This window comes from Manihot esculenta, chromosome 8, assembly GCF_001659605.2.
Source record: "Manihot esculenta cultivar AM560-2 chromosome 8, M.esculenta_v8, whole genome shotgun sequence".
Lineage (NCBI taxonomy): Eukaryota > Viridiplantae > Streptophyta > Magnoliopsida > Malpighiales > Euphorbiaceae > Manihot > Manihot esculenta.
In genome coordinates this window covers 40,037,576-40,055,950 of record NC_035168.2, presented here as the reverse complement: position 1 = coordinate 40,055,950, position 18,375 = coordinate 40,037,576, and the positions used below count along the sequence as shown (strand labels likewise).

Genomic DNA, 18,375 nt, shown 5'->3' with positions numbered 1-18,375 from the left:
TGGGTCTCTCTTTCCACGTACGTACACCAAATTCTTGAGTTTCTAATTCTCTATATAAAAACAATACAAGCAAGAGCAAAGCCAACCCATAATTTTTCTTTTACACCTTCTCGTGGATATATGATAGTATCGCTAACCCACAAGCACTACTAATTGTCCTAGAGAACAACTTCAACTTTTCACAGCATTTTCTTCAATAGATTTCGATTCCACCATGTCCAAGATTCATCCTGCTGAGAAGAGATGTAGCCAAGATTTGTTCCTGAAAGAGAAAGAGAAGGTTGATGGTGGTGGAGATGGTTTTTTTCAACATCAACGACGTCGCAGTCCATGTGTGCTCACTGTTTGGAAGAGATCCAGCATGAGTTTCCAGGGGACTGATGGTTTCACAGTCTTTGATCCTCATGGAAGATTGGTTTTTCGAGTCGATAACTATTCCAGAAAGAATCGTTATGCAGGAGGTGGCCTTATCCTCATGGACGGAGTTGGCAATGCCTTGCTTTCTCTGAAACCTCAGGTACGTAAGCTTAAGAACATCATAATCTATATTAAATGATTTCATTTTTTGGGGGCAATAAGCTTAATAATGACTGAATATGAACAGATGCTAAGCATGCAATACCAGTGGAATGCTTACAGAGGAGATGGGTATGGAAAGAATCCAAAGATGAAAGTATTTTCAATGAGGAGCACATCGGTGCTTTTTCAGACCTGCAAAGATGTAGCAGAGATCTTCATGGGAGGGCTTACAAGACAAGGTCAGTTGCCAGATTTCAGGATTGAAGGATCATTCAGGGCTCGAGACTGTAAAATCAAGACTTCCACTGGAGAGGTGGTAGCAAAGATGGCTAGAAAAAGAGTGAATACAACAATTTTACTAAGTGATGATGTGTTTAGCTTGGTAGTACAACCTGGTGTTGACACTCAACTTATCATGGCCTTTGTAATTGTATTAGATCGCATTAGCAATAAGCCTTTTGCCCCTGTTTTGTGTTCTTAATGCCAGCCTTGTATAGACAAAGAGAGTAAACGTACAGAGATTGTCTTATTCACACATCAATTTACACTTTGTTCAAAAGGGACTTTTCCTATTGAACATTGCAATTTATTTTACATTTACATTTGGGTTTTAATGCGCAGTAGCATAATTTCCATGGACAGCAGAGAACCCAAATGCCAATAATGACAAATCACAGTACTAGAGCAAGCATATTCTTTAGAACAATATGTTGACTAAATGGTCTTCAATTTAGGTTTAACAGACCGTTGAAGGCTGAACCAATGCTTTAATGAATCCAAACGCAGCCTGCTACCAACCAAAAAGCCTTTTGCAAGGTCATGTGTAAGCTTCGTGGGTGCATCGAAGATGAAACCAATTTGAATTATCAACTGGAAACTCTGTGTGTTATGTTGTTGGTCCAGTGGGACCACTTCTGAAATGTCAAGTTCAAACTTGACACCTCTGCTTTTCACCTTGCATATGATTTTAAGTGAGAATAGAAACAATTTAGGGAAGTCAGAACATCAATCAATGGCAAAATTCTGCATTATTGATAATGAAGAAATAAATGACATCGTGTACATGGAGATGACACAATGTGTAGATGCATGGCAACTGCTGATGCTCTAGCTAATAATACATGGCTTCCCTAATAAATACACATTTCAGTTCCTCAATTTTGCTATCAGTGCCTTGAATCCAATTCCGAGCACTGTGTTAACAGTCAAAAAAAAAAAAAAAAACTATCAAGACTAACTCAGCAATTGCATGCGACCTTGACAATTGGAGTGCAAGTGAAAATGCTATGGGGTCACGTGTAATGTCAGTACAAGTTATTCTGGCATCTCCTATAAATATTAAAAGCAATCACCTACTATCCATGTGGTCTCTGATCTCAGTTCAACTTCAATCACCAGAAACGTATGTCTTGTCTTCATAATACCTTTTCTCACTTTCTCCCTTTGTTTCATTTCGTTTCTGCATAGAGAAGACAATTATTTTAGATTGAACAACAGAAACAGCAGTTCCCTAATACTTGATCAACATCAGGCACAAGCACATAAACTGTCCCATTCAAACCACTTGTAAATGTAGTTCTATTTTTATACTTTTTATGTGGCATGGATCATACTAATTTACCAACTATGTTCACATATTATAGAATCCAGAAATAAACCTGGTATGCTTCATGATTTGCTACAATCCTCCTAATTATTGTGGTAGTTGTAATGTCCAGAGGGCTTTCCAAAACTTTAAAGATACCCATGCTAATTGGAACAGCATATGGATTGCACCTTTCCTGTAAGATCAGATGTCAGACAAAGAAATGCATGTTGCAACTTGCATCTCCACAATTAGTTGGTAATTTCATTCGTCATAGTTAACCAACTAATTTGCAGTTTACCTTTTCATACTCAACGTTCTCCGCTACTGTTCCATGAACTACTAAAGATATGTTAAAGGTTGTTATCTGCAACCACAAACAATATACCAGTCAAACAAAGCAGAGAATATCATACATCCAGTTATTCACCTGATCTAAGAATGAAATAAAACAAATTGATAATCACAAAACAGAAAATCAAATACAGCAACCAGGAAAAAGATACATGGGAATTGTAATGTTTTGGATCTCACTCCAGAACTACACAACAAAATTAGCTTCCACATTGGTTCAACTAGAAATAATCACCAAACAAGTGAAGCAACTTCAAACTATTGTTTTGAAACAACAAAAGACAGGGAATTTAAAGTGTTTGGCAGCTCACACGTAAGTAAAACGAGTTAAAACTGTTTCCATATGATTCATCTAGAAATCATAGTCAAACAATATGAGCATTTCTAAGAGTCATTACACAATCTGTCCCATGAAGGGAAAAATAGATTCCAGAGAAAAATCATAATTCCAGACTTCCAGTTCAGAGAAAAAATCACATAGTAATTTGTTGAAGTACAAGGTTGGCATTTAGCAACATAAACAGCATCTGGTTGTTTTGAATAAAAGTAAATTTTACTTTCAAGGTGCATAAAACACTGCAAAAGAAAAATAGAGCAATAACAGAATAAACTGATATACTAACCATGTCCTTAGAAACTTCACTTGGAGCACCAATTATCACCTCATCGACATATCGACAAGCCAAAACACTTAAACTTCTTTCATGAAGATTCATTATAGGGTGATGTGCTCCTCTTTTAGCACTGTAAAAACAGTTTAGCAGTAGAAAACTTAGATATTACTCAACTAAACAGTACCACTGACAAATGTCAATTTTGAATACTATCTAATATGAATGATATATTGTTAAAAGAACTTAACATTACTGGTCATGATTTCTCAAGAATGAATAAATACATAAATGTTAGAGAGAACTTAAAATAAGCAACCATCAAATAGAAAGTTCTTACAAGCTTTCGAAACATTAGGAAATCTTACTGTCATAACCTCATTGCATAATGGATCTGCCTGTAATTTAAGGAACCGTATGGTTTCAAAAGGAGAGTTTTTAACAATATTCATGGGAATTAGAGATACTTTCTTTAAAGGTTTTACACCCTTACAAGTTGATCTTCACAACATACAAATCAGTGACAGACCAAAATCAATTGTGCCAGAAAAATTCTGACTAATGTAACATCACCCCAACTGTTATGGATAATGGATAGACTAAATCCATAACAAATAGATTATGTTTATCTATTAGTTTCTTATTTCTACTATCTTATCTTATTCGTTTGTTATTAGATTTATGCTATCTTATCTTAGGAGTTCTTTATTTAGTAGTTGCTTGTGTTACACTTTTACTCTAATTAGAAGTATTATAATCGTATGAACCTCAGTTTAATTTTTCAATAAAACAAGTATAATTTATTCATAAAATTGTGAGATTTAAGACTCTCTCATTAAAGAGTATTGGTGCAACACAAATGCATTTGCTGCAATGTAGATTTCAAGATAGTGCACACTTGCAGAAGTTCAAAGATAGGTATTGAGATGAAACAATAGGAAGAGTAATACCTGACTGTATGATCATTATGTATTCCAACGAGAAGAAAATCTCCAAGTCCTCGAGCAACCCTCAGGATCTAAACAACAAAAAATGGGTTAGTGAACAAATGAAATTCGCATCAACTACTTCAACTTAATAAAGCCATAATCTAAATTTTAAAACAGCTGCACGAATATTTGGCACCATTCTATCTATGACAATATACTGTACTCAGAACAACAGGCTTTTCTTGCTGTTTTGACCAATGTCTTTTTAGGTATTCCTTCTCCTGTTTTATTGCTTTCTAGGATACTACTTGCCATAACTCACTGTTTAAGTCCACTAGAATATATCCTAATGCTTAGTCATCCCTTTCACAAATTCTCAGCCAGCCCAAAAATCCAGGCAGCCCAAATTCTTAGTTCAATTTCTTTCTCTATGTTGCAAGTGTTCGGACATCAATGGAAAATATTTGTATGATGGAATAGACTCATAGCATAAAGAAGTTTAATGCTCAGAGAAAGAAAAGAAAATGCAAAGCGTTTTAGTCAGCTTAATCAGCCACTAAGACATGAGTATGAAAAACTATAAAATTAGATTCTTTTAGTCCTAGCTGTCACCAAAGCCAAGGGAAACCATTTAAACAAGACGACTTAAAATAGAGCTTATTCATACAATATACCTCAACATGCCCAGCATGAAAAAGATCAAAAGCACCGTCTATATACACTACGCGGGCTTGAGGACCTGGCCCCTGCAACCACAGTTTAAAAGTTCCATTCAGAAATGACAAGGTAGGCGGAAGCAGAATCATGCATCGGGAAACACACAGCAAGGCCCAACTTGAAATCACTTGTCTATTATGAGCATAAAACTTCTAGAATTGCAGCAGAAGATGGTTAAAGGAAAATCATACGATATAAGGATCAAAGAAACACAAAGCAGAATAAGGTTTTGGGGATGAACTTTTGTCGTATTGCATACCTTGCCATTGGAGAACTGAACAATTCTGCGAGAAGTGGGAAGAAAATGAGAAACGCGAGTACTAGCTCCAGTTCCAGGCCCACCATCTTCAATTTTCGGGCTATGACCATGGCTGAACTGCCTTTGCAAAGATGAGTGATTGTGACTATCAATAATTGATCTCTCTCGCGTACAAAGTAACATTCTACCTGCTAAGTTCATATCACTCGTCCATCAAATCTTTCTTTAACGATTCAAATCAGTCATATAATTCGTAAACGAAACGAACAAATGAATTACAATACCAACTATATCGGTGCTTGAGACTCCTTCCGTGCGCTTAATCTGCTTGTAGCGGCCAGCCTTCTTCGCAAGGGCATAAGCATCAGTTCCGTCAGGAAGAACACAAGGATCGTCCCCGTGGATGATATAGTCGATATTATATTCTTCGAAGAGCTTCTTCATGAAACCTTCGGTGATTGCATATGGTGCGTCCGGAATCACCTCGTCCACCCACTTAATGGCTTTAACCATGATCATCCTCTCATGCATAGGGGTAACAGGGGGACCTTTATTCGCTATGATTTCCGCGTCGCTCACGACGCCCACCACCAATTCGTCCCCTAGAGCACGAGCTTGACGTAGGGCATTGCAATGGCCGTAGTGCATCATGTCGAAGCATCCGTCCATGTACACGCGTATCTTCTTCTTCTTCCTCCTCCTCCTCATTCTCCTCCAGTGACTCAAGTCATCACCTTTCAAATACAATCCTAACAGAGAAACTCCCACCGCCACCACCAGGCACGTTGCCATCATCTTCTCCTTCTCTGATTGGCATCTAGCATCGGAAGCCATAGCTGGAAAAATAATATCAGGCACAGTAAAAAAATGAAGTCCCAAATGCTGCGTTTGTTGATTTATTCTCCGAAATGCATCTTCCTTCGAACAATCTTCCCACCCAACCAAACAGATCTGCCTTCACCTTCACCTCTCCTGAGGCGGTTTAGGGTTTCCCTTTGGCATTTCTGCATCTGAGAATTGAAATGTGTATATCTGAATTTTCGTATGCACGTTGAATTTGAAATGCATTACCCAGACGTAAAAATGATATGAACTTCAATTTGAATAAATTTAATTATTTATTAATTTAATATTTGTAATTTATATATTAATATAATCTTTTTCTAATATTTGAAATTTACGTAAAATATACATAACTTATCTCAAGTTTAATTAATTTTAAATATTTTTATATAACTTTTATGCATATTGTGTTTTCTCTTTTTTTAAAAAATAATGTGCATAAAATTGTAACTAATTATAAAGGTTTTACACAATTTTTATAAAAATAAATTCATCTAAAAAATAAATACAATAATTATAATTAAATTCATATAAAAAATAAATAGAAAAATATGTTTGTTTTATAAGGCATGATGTTATTAATAATTTTCTCTTTTTCTTCAATTTTTTTCTAATTTCTTTTCACACTTCTGTAAAAAAATAATAATAAAAAATTATTCATAAATGAAAATATTTTGACTTATTTATGAATAGTGAGAGAGATGTTGCGTGGGACTGCAGTGTCATTGGATTTCGATTACGTCTGCTCCAAGTCGCTGGTGTATGCTAATTTGATCTTTGATCGGAGGAGCAATCGCCGATTAAAGACCGGCGGGAACTGAAAATGGCATCCACGGAGGGTCTGGTTCCCATAACCAGGCAATTCCTTGCTTCTTATTACGACAAGTACCCCTTTGCTCCTCTCTCCGACGACGTTTCTCGTCTTTCCTCTGAGATTCGCTCTTTGGCCTCTGGTTTGCTCAAGGACTTTCCTCCCTCTCAAGGTTCTTTCTTTTTCACTGCATTTGCTTTCCCCTTCTGTTTTCTTCTTCTTTTTCTTTTTCTTTGCCACTGACTAGTTCAATTGTACTGCTAGTTGAAAGGCTATTGGTGGAAGAAGCGGACCGTCAGCCAGTTCACAAAATTGACGAGAATATGTGGAAGAACAGAGAGCATATGGAAGAAATTCTGTTTTTGCTTGATCATTCCCGCTGGCCGTCGGCAGTAAAGCTTCCACTTTTTATTTATTTTATTTCAATCGAAGCATTTTCAGTTCATTAACTAAGCATTGCGGCCCTGCTTGTTGTTTTGTAATGGCAGCTTCGACAGCCATCCACACCTGAAGATAGTGAACTTGCTACTGATTTAAGCAACATCAGAGATAAGTTTCACAAGACTTTGAAGACATTGGAGTCTTTCCAAGTTAAAAATTCTGAACGCATATTTAATACAGGTTGGTTCTTTACTTGTATCAATCTGAATTGAACATGCATCAGGTTGTCTGTGTTAGCTTGTTGATTGTTCTTGATTCTTTTGAGTTTCTTGCAAATCTTTATTGGTTCTCATTCTTATGAGTTCTATCAAGGTTCCATGCTCCTTAGTACATTTTCTTCTTTTACAATGTCATGTATGCTTCATGTGCAACATGACCCCCTCTTGCTGCATTTCATTTAAATTTTCGTTTTCTGATATTCTTTTTTTTTTTTTCCTTTTTTTCTTTTTTCTTTTTCTTCACTTGTCGGTTGGTTTTGTTAGGGTTCATTCCTTTAGGTATAGTAGTTTTGTAGCCTGATAAAGTTTACTGAATCTTTATTGTAGTTGACCCTATTGACTACAGGTTCTACTCTCTTTGAGTTCATAGGAACTACTGTATCAGTTGATTTTGGGCGGGGTTCATTCCTTAAGTTTGCAAATGTATTAAATTACAGGTCGTTTGAATAGTATATGCTTCATTTAGCTAGCGTAACTCATGCCTCGTGGAAAGATGGGGGAAAAGAATTTGTCAATTTGGCCTAAGACCTAAGAGCATCCTAGTTGTTTTTGGAAGTGTTAGGGTGATAATAGTGGAATATATTTACGTATTGTAGATCAGTGGATAAAGTTAATTATAATTTAGTAAGCTCTAGGAGAAGAATGATAGAAAGAACATGAAATTGGGGCTCTAACAAAAGGTTTCTTATTTAATCATTGATGTGTTTATGTGATTGATCTCTATGAAATGAAGTCATTAATTGATTGGTTAAAGAACATACTGAAAGACCTCCATAGCATCACATCCTACATTTAATCATTGATGTGTTTATGTGATTGATCTCTATGAAATGAAGTCATTAATTGATTGGTTAAAAACGATACTGAAAACCTCCATATGTAGCATCACATCATACAGTCCTCATGATTTTATAAAGAGATGATGTGGTGGTTTGTGAAGAAAGAGCTAGAGGTCTCAGCTGGATGTGTTGACCTTGAAGTGCGTCTGAACCAGTAACTTCTAAGTTCTAACTAGTGTAAGAAAATTTTTTGTTTTTATTTTTGGGGTTTCATGGGGTCCATAAACACCACCATGTTATGCTTGGGCATGTGCAGGTGGCAAGTGATGTTGCTGTTCTCTTTTGCTGTCTTTTTGGTTAATATTCAAGAGCTATATGCAAAGATTCATAATTTGGATCCTAATCTGTTACAGTTACTTGTCCTGATGTTTAGTTTACTAGCAACTGAGCTCTTCTTGGATCTCATGCTTAATTTTTTTGCTCTCAAGAAGATTGTTGATGATTCTGACTTTTTATTAATTTGTATTTAATTAGTGATAGGCATAGCGCATTGATCGGATGTGCTTCTATTTCTGTCATGTTGAGTCTTGAGCATTGTCTATTCAGATGAATTGTGCGGGCTACTACTGTGGTTTTATACTTTTCAGTTTACTTAAGCTATTTGTGAACATGGTTTCAGTTATGACCTACATGCCTCAAGATTTTCGGGGGACACTTATCAGACAACAAAGGGAGCGTTCAGAAAAGAATAAGCAAGCAGAAGTTGATGCTTTGGTTAATTCTGGTGGTAGTATACGTGATCGCTATGCCCTGTTGTGGAAACAACAAATGGATAGGTGAGTTAGCTTGGTTTCCTTGTGGCAGTTGTGCCCTGGATTATGGTGACCTTATACTATGTGCTTGTGATTATCCTCTCAGGAGGAGACAGTTAGCACAGCTTGGTTGTGCAACAGGTGTATACAAAACTCTCGTAAAGTACTTGGTAGGAGTTCCACAGGTATGGTTTTATTCTCCTATCCCTTCCCAAGTTTTTCTTTGGGTGGACTGGACCAGAATTGATGTTCTCACTCCTTGTTTTACATACATTTTATTCGTGTGTATTTGTGCATTTATTGGTGATAAAATTATCATTATAGTCTTTCACTTCTGAAGCTCAAGATTGACAGTATTCTAGTCTGCATAAATCTGTAAAATAAGGATGCATTGCCAATCCAAATTGATCTTATAAGAGATCCGCTACAGAATGGATACATTTATTTTTTAAATGATCATATTGTCAAGTGTATTCATTCCAAATTTCATTCCAATCAAATGATCTGCAGCTGCCAATATATCTCATGGTAACAAAAATGTATTGTTAGGGTTCACCGGGTTATCTACATTCAGAAGTAATGGTTCACAAAATTATCATTTTCAAAGAGATTCTGTTGTTGGGAGACCCCTGACACAAAGTTTGAATTGTTTCAAGAAGAATGAGTTGGTTTAGAATACCTATTTGGCCTTCAGAAAATGTACAAGATTAAGCATCACTATCACATATAACTGATGTCTTTGTCACTCCCTCTGGTGCAGGTTTTGCTAGATTTTATTCGGACAATAAATGATGATGATGGGTATGCCCTAACCCTTCATGTTTAGAACTTTCATTTCAAAATAAAACATAATTACGGCTACTTAGATGTAAATGCCAAGTTAGGATTGAACATGTGGCAGTTCTCGAAGCAACAATAAGTTACATCTTCTATTTTTAGGCCTATGGAAGAGCAAAGACAGCGTTATGGACCACCTTTATACAGCCTTACAGCACTGGTTCTTTCCATTCGACTGTTTATTACGCTATCATGGCGGAGGTTCGAGGCTAGTAAATTGTGAGATATCTAGAAGTCTTTGTTGAGTTTACAAGTTCTGAATATGTGAGTGTTCTGTAAAAATAACTACTTTTATCATCTCATATCACTAATGTTGTGACCTTCCTTTGGCTGGCTTTTCTGCATTGGCACCTACTATATTTAAATGAGCAGGAATGAGCATCAAGTTGCTATGTTGAAACAAGCTGTTGATGTCTACAGCCATGAGTTTGAAAGATTTATCAACTTCATCAGGTTTTGCTTTTCCTCCAGCATTTATGGTTCCTGTAATCTGTTTCTTTACAAAATTTATAAACTGTTGCTGATTGTTTATACATTTTTGAAGAGTTCTGTTAATAAATTTGCCAACCAACAAAAGGATGCCTTCTCAGGACAGTCTTGGCTAAGCATCAATGTTAATCTATTCTGATATAAGCTCAACCTTATATGAGAATAAGTTTAACAACCATTAGATCAAATGTTTGCTTCTAGATTCATATACTTATTAATTCTGCACAAATATCGATAATCTCATTTAATCTAATGGTTATACTTGTTCTTATATAAGGCTGATTTATATAAATGCAGCCATCCGTTTTTTCCTAAGAATGATTCCTTCCACAGATAAGTGTGCTTTCCTTTCTTTGGATCCAATAAGAAAGGAAAAAGTAATAGAATGTGCTTGGACTAATCTACCTCTTCTTTTATGACCGGTTGCCTGATTGGAGATTTGTAAAATTGAAAATTTAGGGTATGCTTATGATTTGGGGAAACTAGGGTTGATATTTTAGGGCCATATTTGTTGCTGAAAATCGAGATATATGTTGCAGGTTTTCAGGAAACAGGAATTAATCATTGGATAGAGGATTGGATTTTGGTGGATTAATTGACGGTAAAGAAGGGTAGAAAAACTATAGGGAGCTAAGGTTTTGGATGCTCACCTTTGGGGCTTGATTTATGGATGAATAAAGCAAGAGAAGGTAATATAGAGGCTGCCTGGCTGTGGTGAGCTGTATCTGGAGTTGGATTGCTGTTTAATGGAGGAACAAATAAGTGCATGAGATAGGTCCTTACAGATGACTTGACTAAGGAAAATTTGTACAAAGGAGGTGGTAGTTGTTGATCACATAGTTCTGATAAGTGAAACTGGAGTTGGGGGGAAACCTGAGTTAAGGGTACAGATTCACAGAACTAAAACTGAGTGTATTTCTTGCTAATTTGAAAACATTAGGGTCAGAGGTGGTTCTAGATTGGAAAGAATTTAGGTGAGATTCCATGAGATTATTTTCTTCGTTTAGGTTCATGGCAAGACAGATATTAGGAGTCTATGCCCAACGGAAACCGAGCACGAAGGTGAGCTTGTGGAAGACCATGTGATTGTGAAGTTCTTCTTTAAAACTGTGATTAGGTTATGATCTACGAAGTAACACTAAGCAACAATGAAGTGGCATGACTATGAAATGAATGTGATGGAGATAGGAATATTAATATGGATATAGAAACATGAGAGATGGGAATGAATGAGAAGCGAGTGCGTAAGGGGTTGTAATTGTCTTCCATTGAAGTAGGGTGGTTTAAGTTGGCTTGGTTGCGTTTGAAGGAAACTTATGATTGCAGTGTGGCAATGTGAACAACTAGGAGACAGAGTGAAAGCAATGTGTGGCTTTGTTAATAGGTTAGTTAGCAAAGGAGAAGAAAAGGGGGTAGAGTAAAAATGCAATATGTTAGGGCACTTGCAAAAGGTAAAGTGGCACATTTTGATGGTAGGTTAGGTCATTTGAACCCTAAAAAGGTTTAGCAATATTCTGTATTGTTTTCAAAGGGTTGCATTGATATAGAAAGTTGAGTCATTCAAGTTGTAGGAGAGTAGAATACGAAAGAGAGAGAAAGAGAGGGAAACCAAAGTGATGTGGTTTGAAGCTGGAAGAGTGGTGTAGTATCTTAACAATAACTAATTCTGTTAGTTAGAGGCTAAACCATTGTTGAGTTAGTTGAAGGAGCAAAGATGAAAGTACATGAATTAAAAGAACAGAGAGCAAGAGAACTTGGACTGGCATGTGTGCTTCCATTATCAAATAGAAAGTAGCTATAATTATCATCAAGGGTCTTAGAAATGATAATACAATAATCTGTGGGCTGATAGTTTGGAGGGTGTCTGAGATGGTCTTTCTCTCCTTCGGGACAAGTAGGAGCCTGTATTTTCCATGCTGTTTCTGGCTAGTCCAGCCCTGGTTTGAGCTCTTGTAGCGACTCTGCTGGAAATCCTTCCCTGTTACCTAAGGCGGTGGATGACGGTAAGCTGGAGGTTTTGGTGGGTTGTTTGAATTTTTCTCCAGTGCAAAGAGGAGAGGTCCTGCCATCCCTTGGTGGCTGATGGTTCGATGGTGAAGATGAGAGATTGGCTGCTGTTTGGAAACTGGGTTGACCCAGTTCAACCCTAGGGATTCCTCCCTTTGGTCTGGGTTTTGGGTTGTGTTTGTGTCAGAGTTGTTTTTAGTGGGCCTAGGCCTTTTACTCTTATTTCATCTAATAAAATATTGTTTCTGATAAAAGAAATATGGGGAGCTACAGAGGTTCTGCTTTTCCTTGTCTTACATTTTTACACTCTAGGTGTAGGAGAATAATTTTAGGAGAATAATTGCCTTTTTCTTATAAAAAGAGTTTGTACGCAAAGAAATGAATAAAACACTGAAAAATCCTTCAATTTTCTATTTTTGGGACATTTTGAGTAATCATTAACTGAACAATAAAAAATCAGCCTTGTTGGAGAAAATTGCTGACCTTGCGCAGCATGAAAAAAGTATTAGGTAATAATTTTACGCAGAAGTCCACTTACATGGGCTGCATAAAATAAGGACCTTTTTTTGAGTAAAATAAAAAGCATTGTGTTTCAAAATTTACCAGATGATTCTGCTGCCATGTAGTAGCATATATATCTGCCTCTACATTGTAATGTGTGCTGTTCAAGGAGAAATGTTCTCCATGTCTAATGATTTGTGTGTTTGTTTTTGTCAGTGAGGTATTTGCAAATTCTCCTTTTTTCATTTCAGCAGAAGTTGCTGGTGCACTTGATGCAAGGTAAGATTTCAGAATTTTGTTGCAAATGAGTGGCTCTTTTTTTTTATTTTTTTATTTGTTCTCTACAGGACGAGGTAAGATTTCAGAATTTTGTTGCAAATGAGTGGCTCTTTTTTTTTATTTTTTTATTTGTTCTCTACAGGACTAATGATGAATTCAAAGAGACAAGTGTTCCAGCTGGGCAAACCCATGAGGTTTGTATATAAGTTTATTTGCAGATATTTATGGTTTCATATATTTATGTTGCTCATTGCACTAGTTGCGTTTGCTGGAGTTCTTCTCTTGTTAAATATGTGTTCATGAGAAAGTGTTTTTTGATAGAAACAAAGATATAATCAAATACTTCTAAAATGAACACCAAGCTGTTACACAAACACATTTCCTGGTTGTTCACAATGTTTTCCATGTGTATCACCAGTGAAACATGGAAATGACATTATAAATAATCTGCTACTTATACGATATTTGCATTTTGGTAGCACTAGTTGCAATAGGAATCCAACAGCTTAAAGATTAACAAAAACAACAAAGCCTTAATTCCAAACTAGCTTATGGATGCTTTTTTGCCATTCAGCTCTGTTACCCCTTATGGATTAGCTATTCTGTGAGGACAACGAAGCATAAATAATTGCTTGATTAATTGCTTACTATGTTCACCTGGTTTGGTTTCAAATGATGATACGTTTTCTTTCAACCTTACTTGCCAAACAGTTAATTCCAGTATACCCAAATGCCTCAGATTCTTCAAGACTAATAGCTTTAAGTCAAATTAACTTAGAAACCTCATATTTAGTTATCACAGCATAGATTTTCAAATTTACCTGCTACACTTTATTCCTTATAAAATCTAAGAATATATAAGTGTTTAAGGTGAAGATTCAAATTTATATAATGGTCTATCAGGTTAGATTGGTATCAGTCCAGTTATATGTTTAAATACTGTAGTTTAAAATTTTAGAAAAGTTTTTCCCATATTTTTTGAATTTTGATTTCTGCAGCTGTTATTGATGTTTGGAAATTTCTACATGTTTTTCGAATATTTGGCATTATTAATTGGATTTCCTTTATAGGTTTCTTTGTTAGTGGACTCAATGAACTCATACATTGCTTGGGATTTCTCTTTGATACAAGGCAAGATGAATATGGTATGATTCTCAAACTATTTTCTAGAGCTTTGTTTCTAATCTTGCTTCTATTGATACTGAACCTTCTTTAGCTGCCTCTTAAGCCTTTTTTGTTCCTCTCTCTCTCTCTCTCTCACACACACACAGGTAGGTGGGTTTGGATTGGGGATGTCTTTTAGGCCAGATTTATTTTATGCCGTTACTTTTATTTTTGTTGTTTTCCAGCCATATTTTGGAGCTGATTTCTAGAAATTTATTTTCAGTTCTTGATGTTTTGACCCCTTCTTTTTGATATGGTGCCATCATGGCTTGAGAACTAATGGTTGCTTGAACTAAACACATGCTCCAAATAGTGTGTTATCCCTCAATAGTTGGCATTCATAGTTTGAAAAAGTTAAAATCTTTCTAATTTTGAAATACAATATATCATTGGAAACATCAGTGAAATAGGATCCATTATAAAAGCAGATTGCCCATTGACTAATTACAGCAACAAGCAGATTGCATATTGGCCCCTACCTTATTCTGGTTAGTAGTTGACAGGGCAGTTCAGTCATGTGATTGAAAGAGGTGGTGTCAACTGTTCATTGAACTTCTGTAACAATATATTTGCCCTAGGTGTTTTTAAGCAACTATAAACCCCTCTCATATCAGCATTCCTATGTTTATGTTTTTGTTGAGAATGTATTAGAATAGCAAAACAGTAACTTCGTTGATTCAGCAATTCAGGTGAGAATTTTATAAGCATTGAGGACGTTTTCTGGCATCAAAAATGAGTGTCTTGATTGTTGATTCTATCTTTTCTCTTGCATGTCAATATATCCATAATAGAAGATGAAGCATTCATATTTAACTGTTTTTTCTTTGTAGAAGCATATTTTACTGTTTATTTATTTATTTATATTGTTGAAAAAAAGGTGTCCATCTCATTAATCTTTACATCCTTACTTGTCAGGATATTGGATTTAGCGTGGAATGTGTGGATCCTTCCGGGCAAAAGACTGTAAGTTAAACTTCAAAGCATGTACTATTATATCTAAACTGATTTAAATATTGCAAAATTTTCCAAAAAAAAAACTTATGCTGCAAAAGATTGAGCAGTTTCCTGGTTTCCTGGATCTTGTTTACTTATTTTTGTTTTGTAGGCTTTCATTAATTTGTCCAATTTGTTCTTTGTATGTACATGTTGGTTATGATCTGATATTCTTCAGCTGATATTACCATACCGACGTTGTGAAGCTGACCAAGTGAGTTACTGGTGTAGAGTTTTTGTTTCACCATATTTCGGAATATGATAGAATGCTTTCAATTCTCATTAATGCCCCTAATATTCTTACAGGGGAACTTTTGCACATGTATGGCTGGAACCTACAAACTGATTTGGGATAATTCGTATTCAGCCTTTTTCAAAAAGGTAGAAAGACATTCATTTGGGAGAGTTTTCTGTGAAGACATTTTCATTTGGGAGAGTTTTCTGTGAAGACATTTTCATTTGGGAGAGTTTTAACATATTTCTGGCATCTGTTCGTTTCGTCAGGTCATCCGCTACAAGGTGGACTGCATACCTCCAGTTGTGGAACCAATGCAATCTGCAAATGATGCTTAGTGACTTTATCAAATTCATTTGTATCATTCCATTTTTTTAGAAATTGCAGGCGGTGAGAGAGATTTGTTCTTATTTTGGCACAGAAGTATAGCAACTGTAATATGTGTGTACATTACCTGGAACTTGGCATTCTTCTTAACTGTTGTAATGGATGCTAGAGCTCCATTTGTAACAAGTTCATAAACCATTGCTCTCTGCATTTTTTTTCTTTACTATTTTGCTTTGGGCGTCTGAGGGAAAAAGAAAAGAGAGGAGTGTCCTACTAGCCATATATGATTTTGTAAAAATTTATTTAAATTTATTTCTTGTAAAATCATTCATACTAAATAATGGGTAAATAATTGAATTATAAGTGCAAATTTATACCAATGTACCCATATAAAAAGAAGATAGAATTGTGACATATAGATGGAATCAAATGAAAAATAGAGGTGGAAAGAGTAATGTAATAACTAGTGGCTAGTGTTTGGTTTGAAGTGAAGTCAATCTTTTAATGGGTCATTTTTAGTAGCCAGTTTTCTTATGACATGAAAGCATTAAAAATGATGGGAAATTCTTGTTGTTCGGATTCATGTAAGTGAGATCCACATGAAATTCGCGTATTTACGCTATATAAAATAAAAATAATGATGCTCTCATTCTTTTCAGCCGTTATGACTGTACAGAATAAGAAGAATATCAAATCATCCCATTAAACTCTAATAAAATATGCTTGAAAATTAAACTATTCGAACCTGATTTATATTATTAATATTTAAATTTAATTAAAAATTAATTTAAACTATTTAAATCTATTGAAAATTTAATTATTATTATTCGAATAATCGATTTTATTAAAATTTGATGGGATCGGATATTTGAAAATATCGAATTTATTTTCATCCCTAAATAAATATAACGAAAAGCATGGGTACAGCAAAAAGAGTAGTATACTTTGAAAGAGAGAACACACTAATTAAGTTGGTGATTATGAAAATTGATATATGGATCCATCCTATATAGTGTTGGGAAAGTTAGGATAAAGCATATATAATTAAAAATGGTATTTTAGCTAATAATAATAACTAATAATGGGCATTGGAAAAGCAGAAAATTAAGAGAGAGTTTTTAACTTATAGCTAAAAGGCGTATCCACTTTCCTGTTTAAATTTGAAAGCCATGCTTTTGTTTGCATGCGAATACTGGAATGTTTGGTACTCACTGTTTGCTATCAATATGTGTTTATCTTTTGTGCATGAACATATATGCATTAAGTTTTGACGTAAATTAAGAGCAAAAAGATTGAGGCTTAGGTTTCAAATCAAAGGTGATGGGAATTGAAGACATGCTGTCGAGGAAGTGCTGCTGCGCTGCCAACCGCAGCAGGCCACTCTCTGCTTTCTTGCTCTTTCAACAGTCAATAAACAACCAAAAACTCCGAAAGCAAAGTGTTCAATAATTTGGTCATTATTGGATACTTATGCTTAAAAGTTTGCGAGTGTTTTTCCCACTATATGTTTCTATTTATATTATTACAAAGAATAGAAAAGAATCCAACTCTAACTCTCCCCATCTCTCTCCTTTCCTTTCATTGCTTTTTGCTTTCCATTTCCTTGCCTTTTTTATATATATCTATCCGATGTTTATTGGCTCAAATACTTTAAAATCTTATAATTATTTTATATCCAAAACTTAAATTTAAAATAAAAACAATTTGTACAATTTCATCTCATCTCTCAAGAGAATTCAATTTTTTTTCTTTTTGCTTTCCATGTACTTACTTGATATTATTACTCATCCTCATATATATTGTCTTTGAGCTCATTCGATAATAAACTATTTACAATCCGTCAGGAGTTTTAACCAATCATATTTAATAAAAAACTATTTAGATTTCGTCAGAAGTTTTGATCAATATCGTTTGGTTAAAACGAAATAAGAGAAAAAAATAGGTTAAAAAATGAAAAGTCTTATTAAAATATTTTAAAAATTGAAAGTGAATTTCTAATAGAAAAAGGGAAATTATTTATAACAAAAATAAAATTTTAATATGCAAAATTATAAAAATATCTAAAAAATAATTAAAATATAAAATTAACTCTTAAATAATGAAAATTTCATATCGAATTTTGTGACAAGATCTGCAGCTCTCTTCACACTTTAAAAAGTCATACATCTTGAAATTCTCTTTTTGAAAGGTTATCGTGGGTATTTATCGAATATCGACAATAAAAATTAATTAAACTCGATTTAAAGTTATCGTAAAATTCAAAATTAATTGCTCCATGTCATTAGTTTTTTCGTATAAAAAAATATAATAGTTCTTTTAAATTTTTTAAAAAATTTTATACGTATTTAAACGTATCATTTAATTTATATATTTATTCTATATCGTATAATAATTTCAAATAAATGATTATACATAAGTATATGTATGTGTGGATATAGAGAAAAACATTAATTAAGAGTAATGGGATGCTTATCTTTATCATGGTAAAGGAAATCTAATCTTCCTCTTATAGGCATTGGCATTGGTTAGTTGCAAGTTAACGATTTGATGGCACTCTCTTTACCTTGCGGGATTTTTTTATTATCATTTTGCCTTTTTTTAGTGAAAAGACAACAAAAAAGTATTTTACTTTAAGAATTTTTTTTTTTAAATTGAACAATGAGTT

At 34.7% G+C, this 18,375-nt stretch overlaps 3 protein-coding genes across 8 annotated transcripts; 2 read left to right on the top strand and 1 right to left on the bottom strand.

Moving 5' to 3' along the window:
• On the top strand, positions 1–1,119 carry LOC110620375 (protein LURP-one-related 5). Its single transcript, XM_021764083.2, has 2 exons — positions 1–517; positions 605–1,119. Exons 1-2 carry the CDS (start codon positions 215–217, stop codon positions 998–1,000), a joined length of 699 nt encoding a protein of 232 aa, XP_021619775.1. The 5' UTR covers positions 1–214; the 3' UTR covers positions 1,001–1,119.
• Positions 987–6,059, bottom strand: LOC110620374 (ethanolamine-phosphate cytidylyltransferase). Of its 5 annotated transcripts, none has more exons than XM_021764079.2 (9): positions 5,259–6,057; positions 4,975–5,165; positions 4,673–4,744; positions 4,020–4,087; positions 3,082–3,202; positions 2,406–2,471; positions 2,178–2,300; positions 1,872–1,978; positions 987–1,473 (listed from the first exon to the last, which is right to left on the bottom strand). In XM_021764079.2, the coding sequence occupies exons 1-8, from the start codon at positions 5,806–5,808 to the stop codon at positions 1,907–1,909; spliced, it is 1,263 nt and encodes a 420-aa protein (XP_021619771.1). In that variant the 5' UTR covers positions 5,809–6,057; the 3' UTR covers positions 987–1,473; positions 1,872–1,906. The 5 variants fall into 5 exon arrangements, with proteins under 5 accessions (XP_021619771.1, XP_021619773.1, XP_021619772.1 ...); XM_021764081.2 differs by having other exon boundaries at positions 987–1,462; XM_021764080.2 differs by having other exon boundaries at positions 1,876–1,978.
• Positions 6,060–6,499: 440 nt separating this feature from the next.
• LOC110621808 lies at positions 6,500–15,933 on the top strand. Of its 2 annotated transcripts, none has more exons than XM_021766115.2 (15): positions 6,500–6,800; positions 6,893–7,020; positions 7,117–7,249; positions 8,746–8,902; positions 8,985–9,063; positions 9,639–9,679; positions 9,818–9,934; positions 10,088–10,168; positions 12,929–12,991; positions 13,134–13,185; positions 14,062–14,136; positions 15,071–15,118; positions 15,327–15,362; positions 15,455–15,568; positions 15,600–15,933. In XM_021766115.2, exons 1-15 carry the CDS (start codon positions 6,641–6,643, stop codon positions 15,759–15,761), a joined length of 1,446 nt encoding a protein of 481 aa, XP_021621807.1. In that variant the 5' UTR covers positions 6,500–6,640; the 3' UTR covers positions 15,762–15,933. The 2 variants fall into 2 exon arrangements, with proteins under 2 accessions (XP_021621807.1, XP_021621808.1); XM_021766116.2 differs by having other exon boundaries at positions 6,501–6,800; positions 15,455–15,529; positions 15,653–15,933.
• Positions 15,934–18,375: the final 2,442 nt, after the last annotated feature.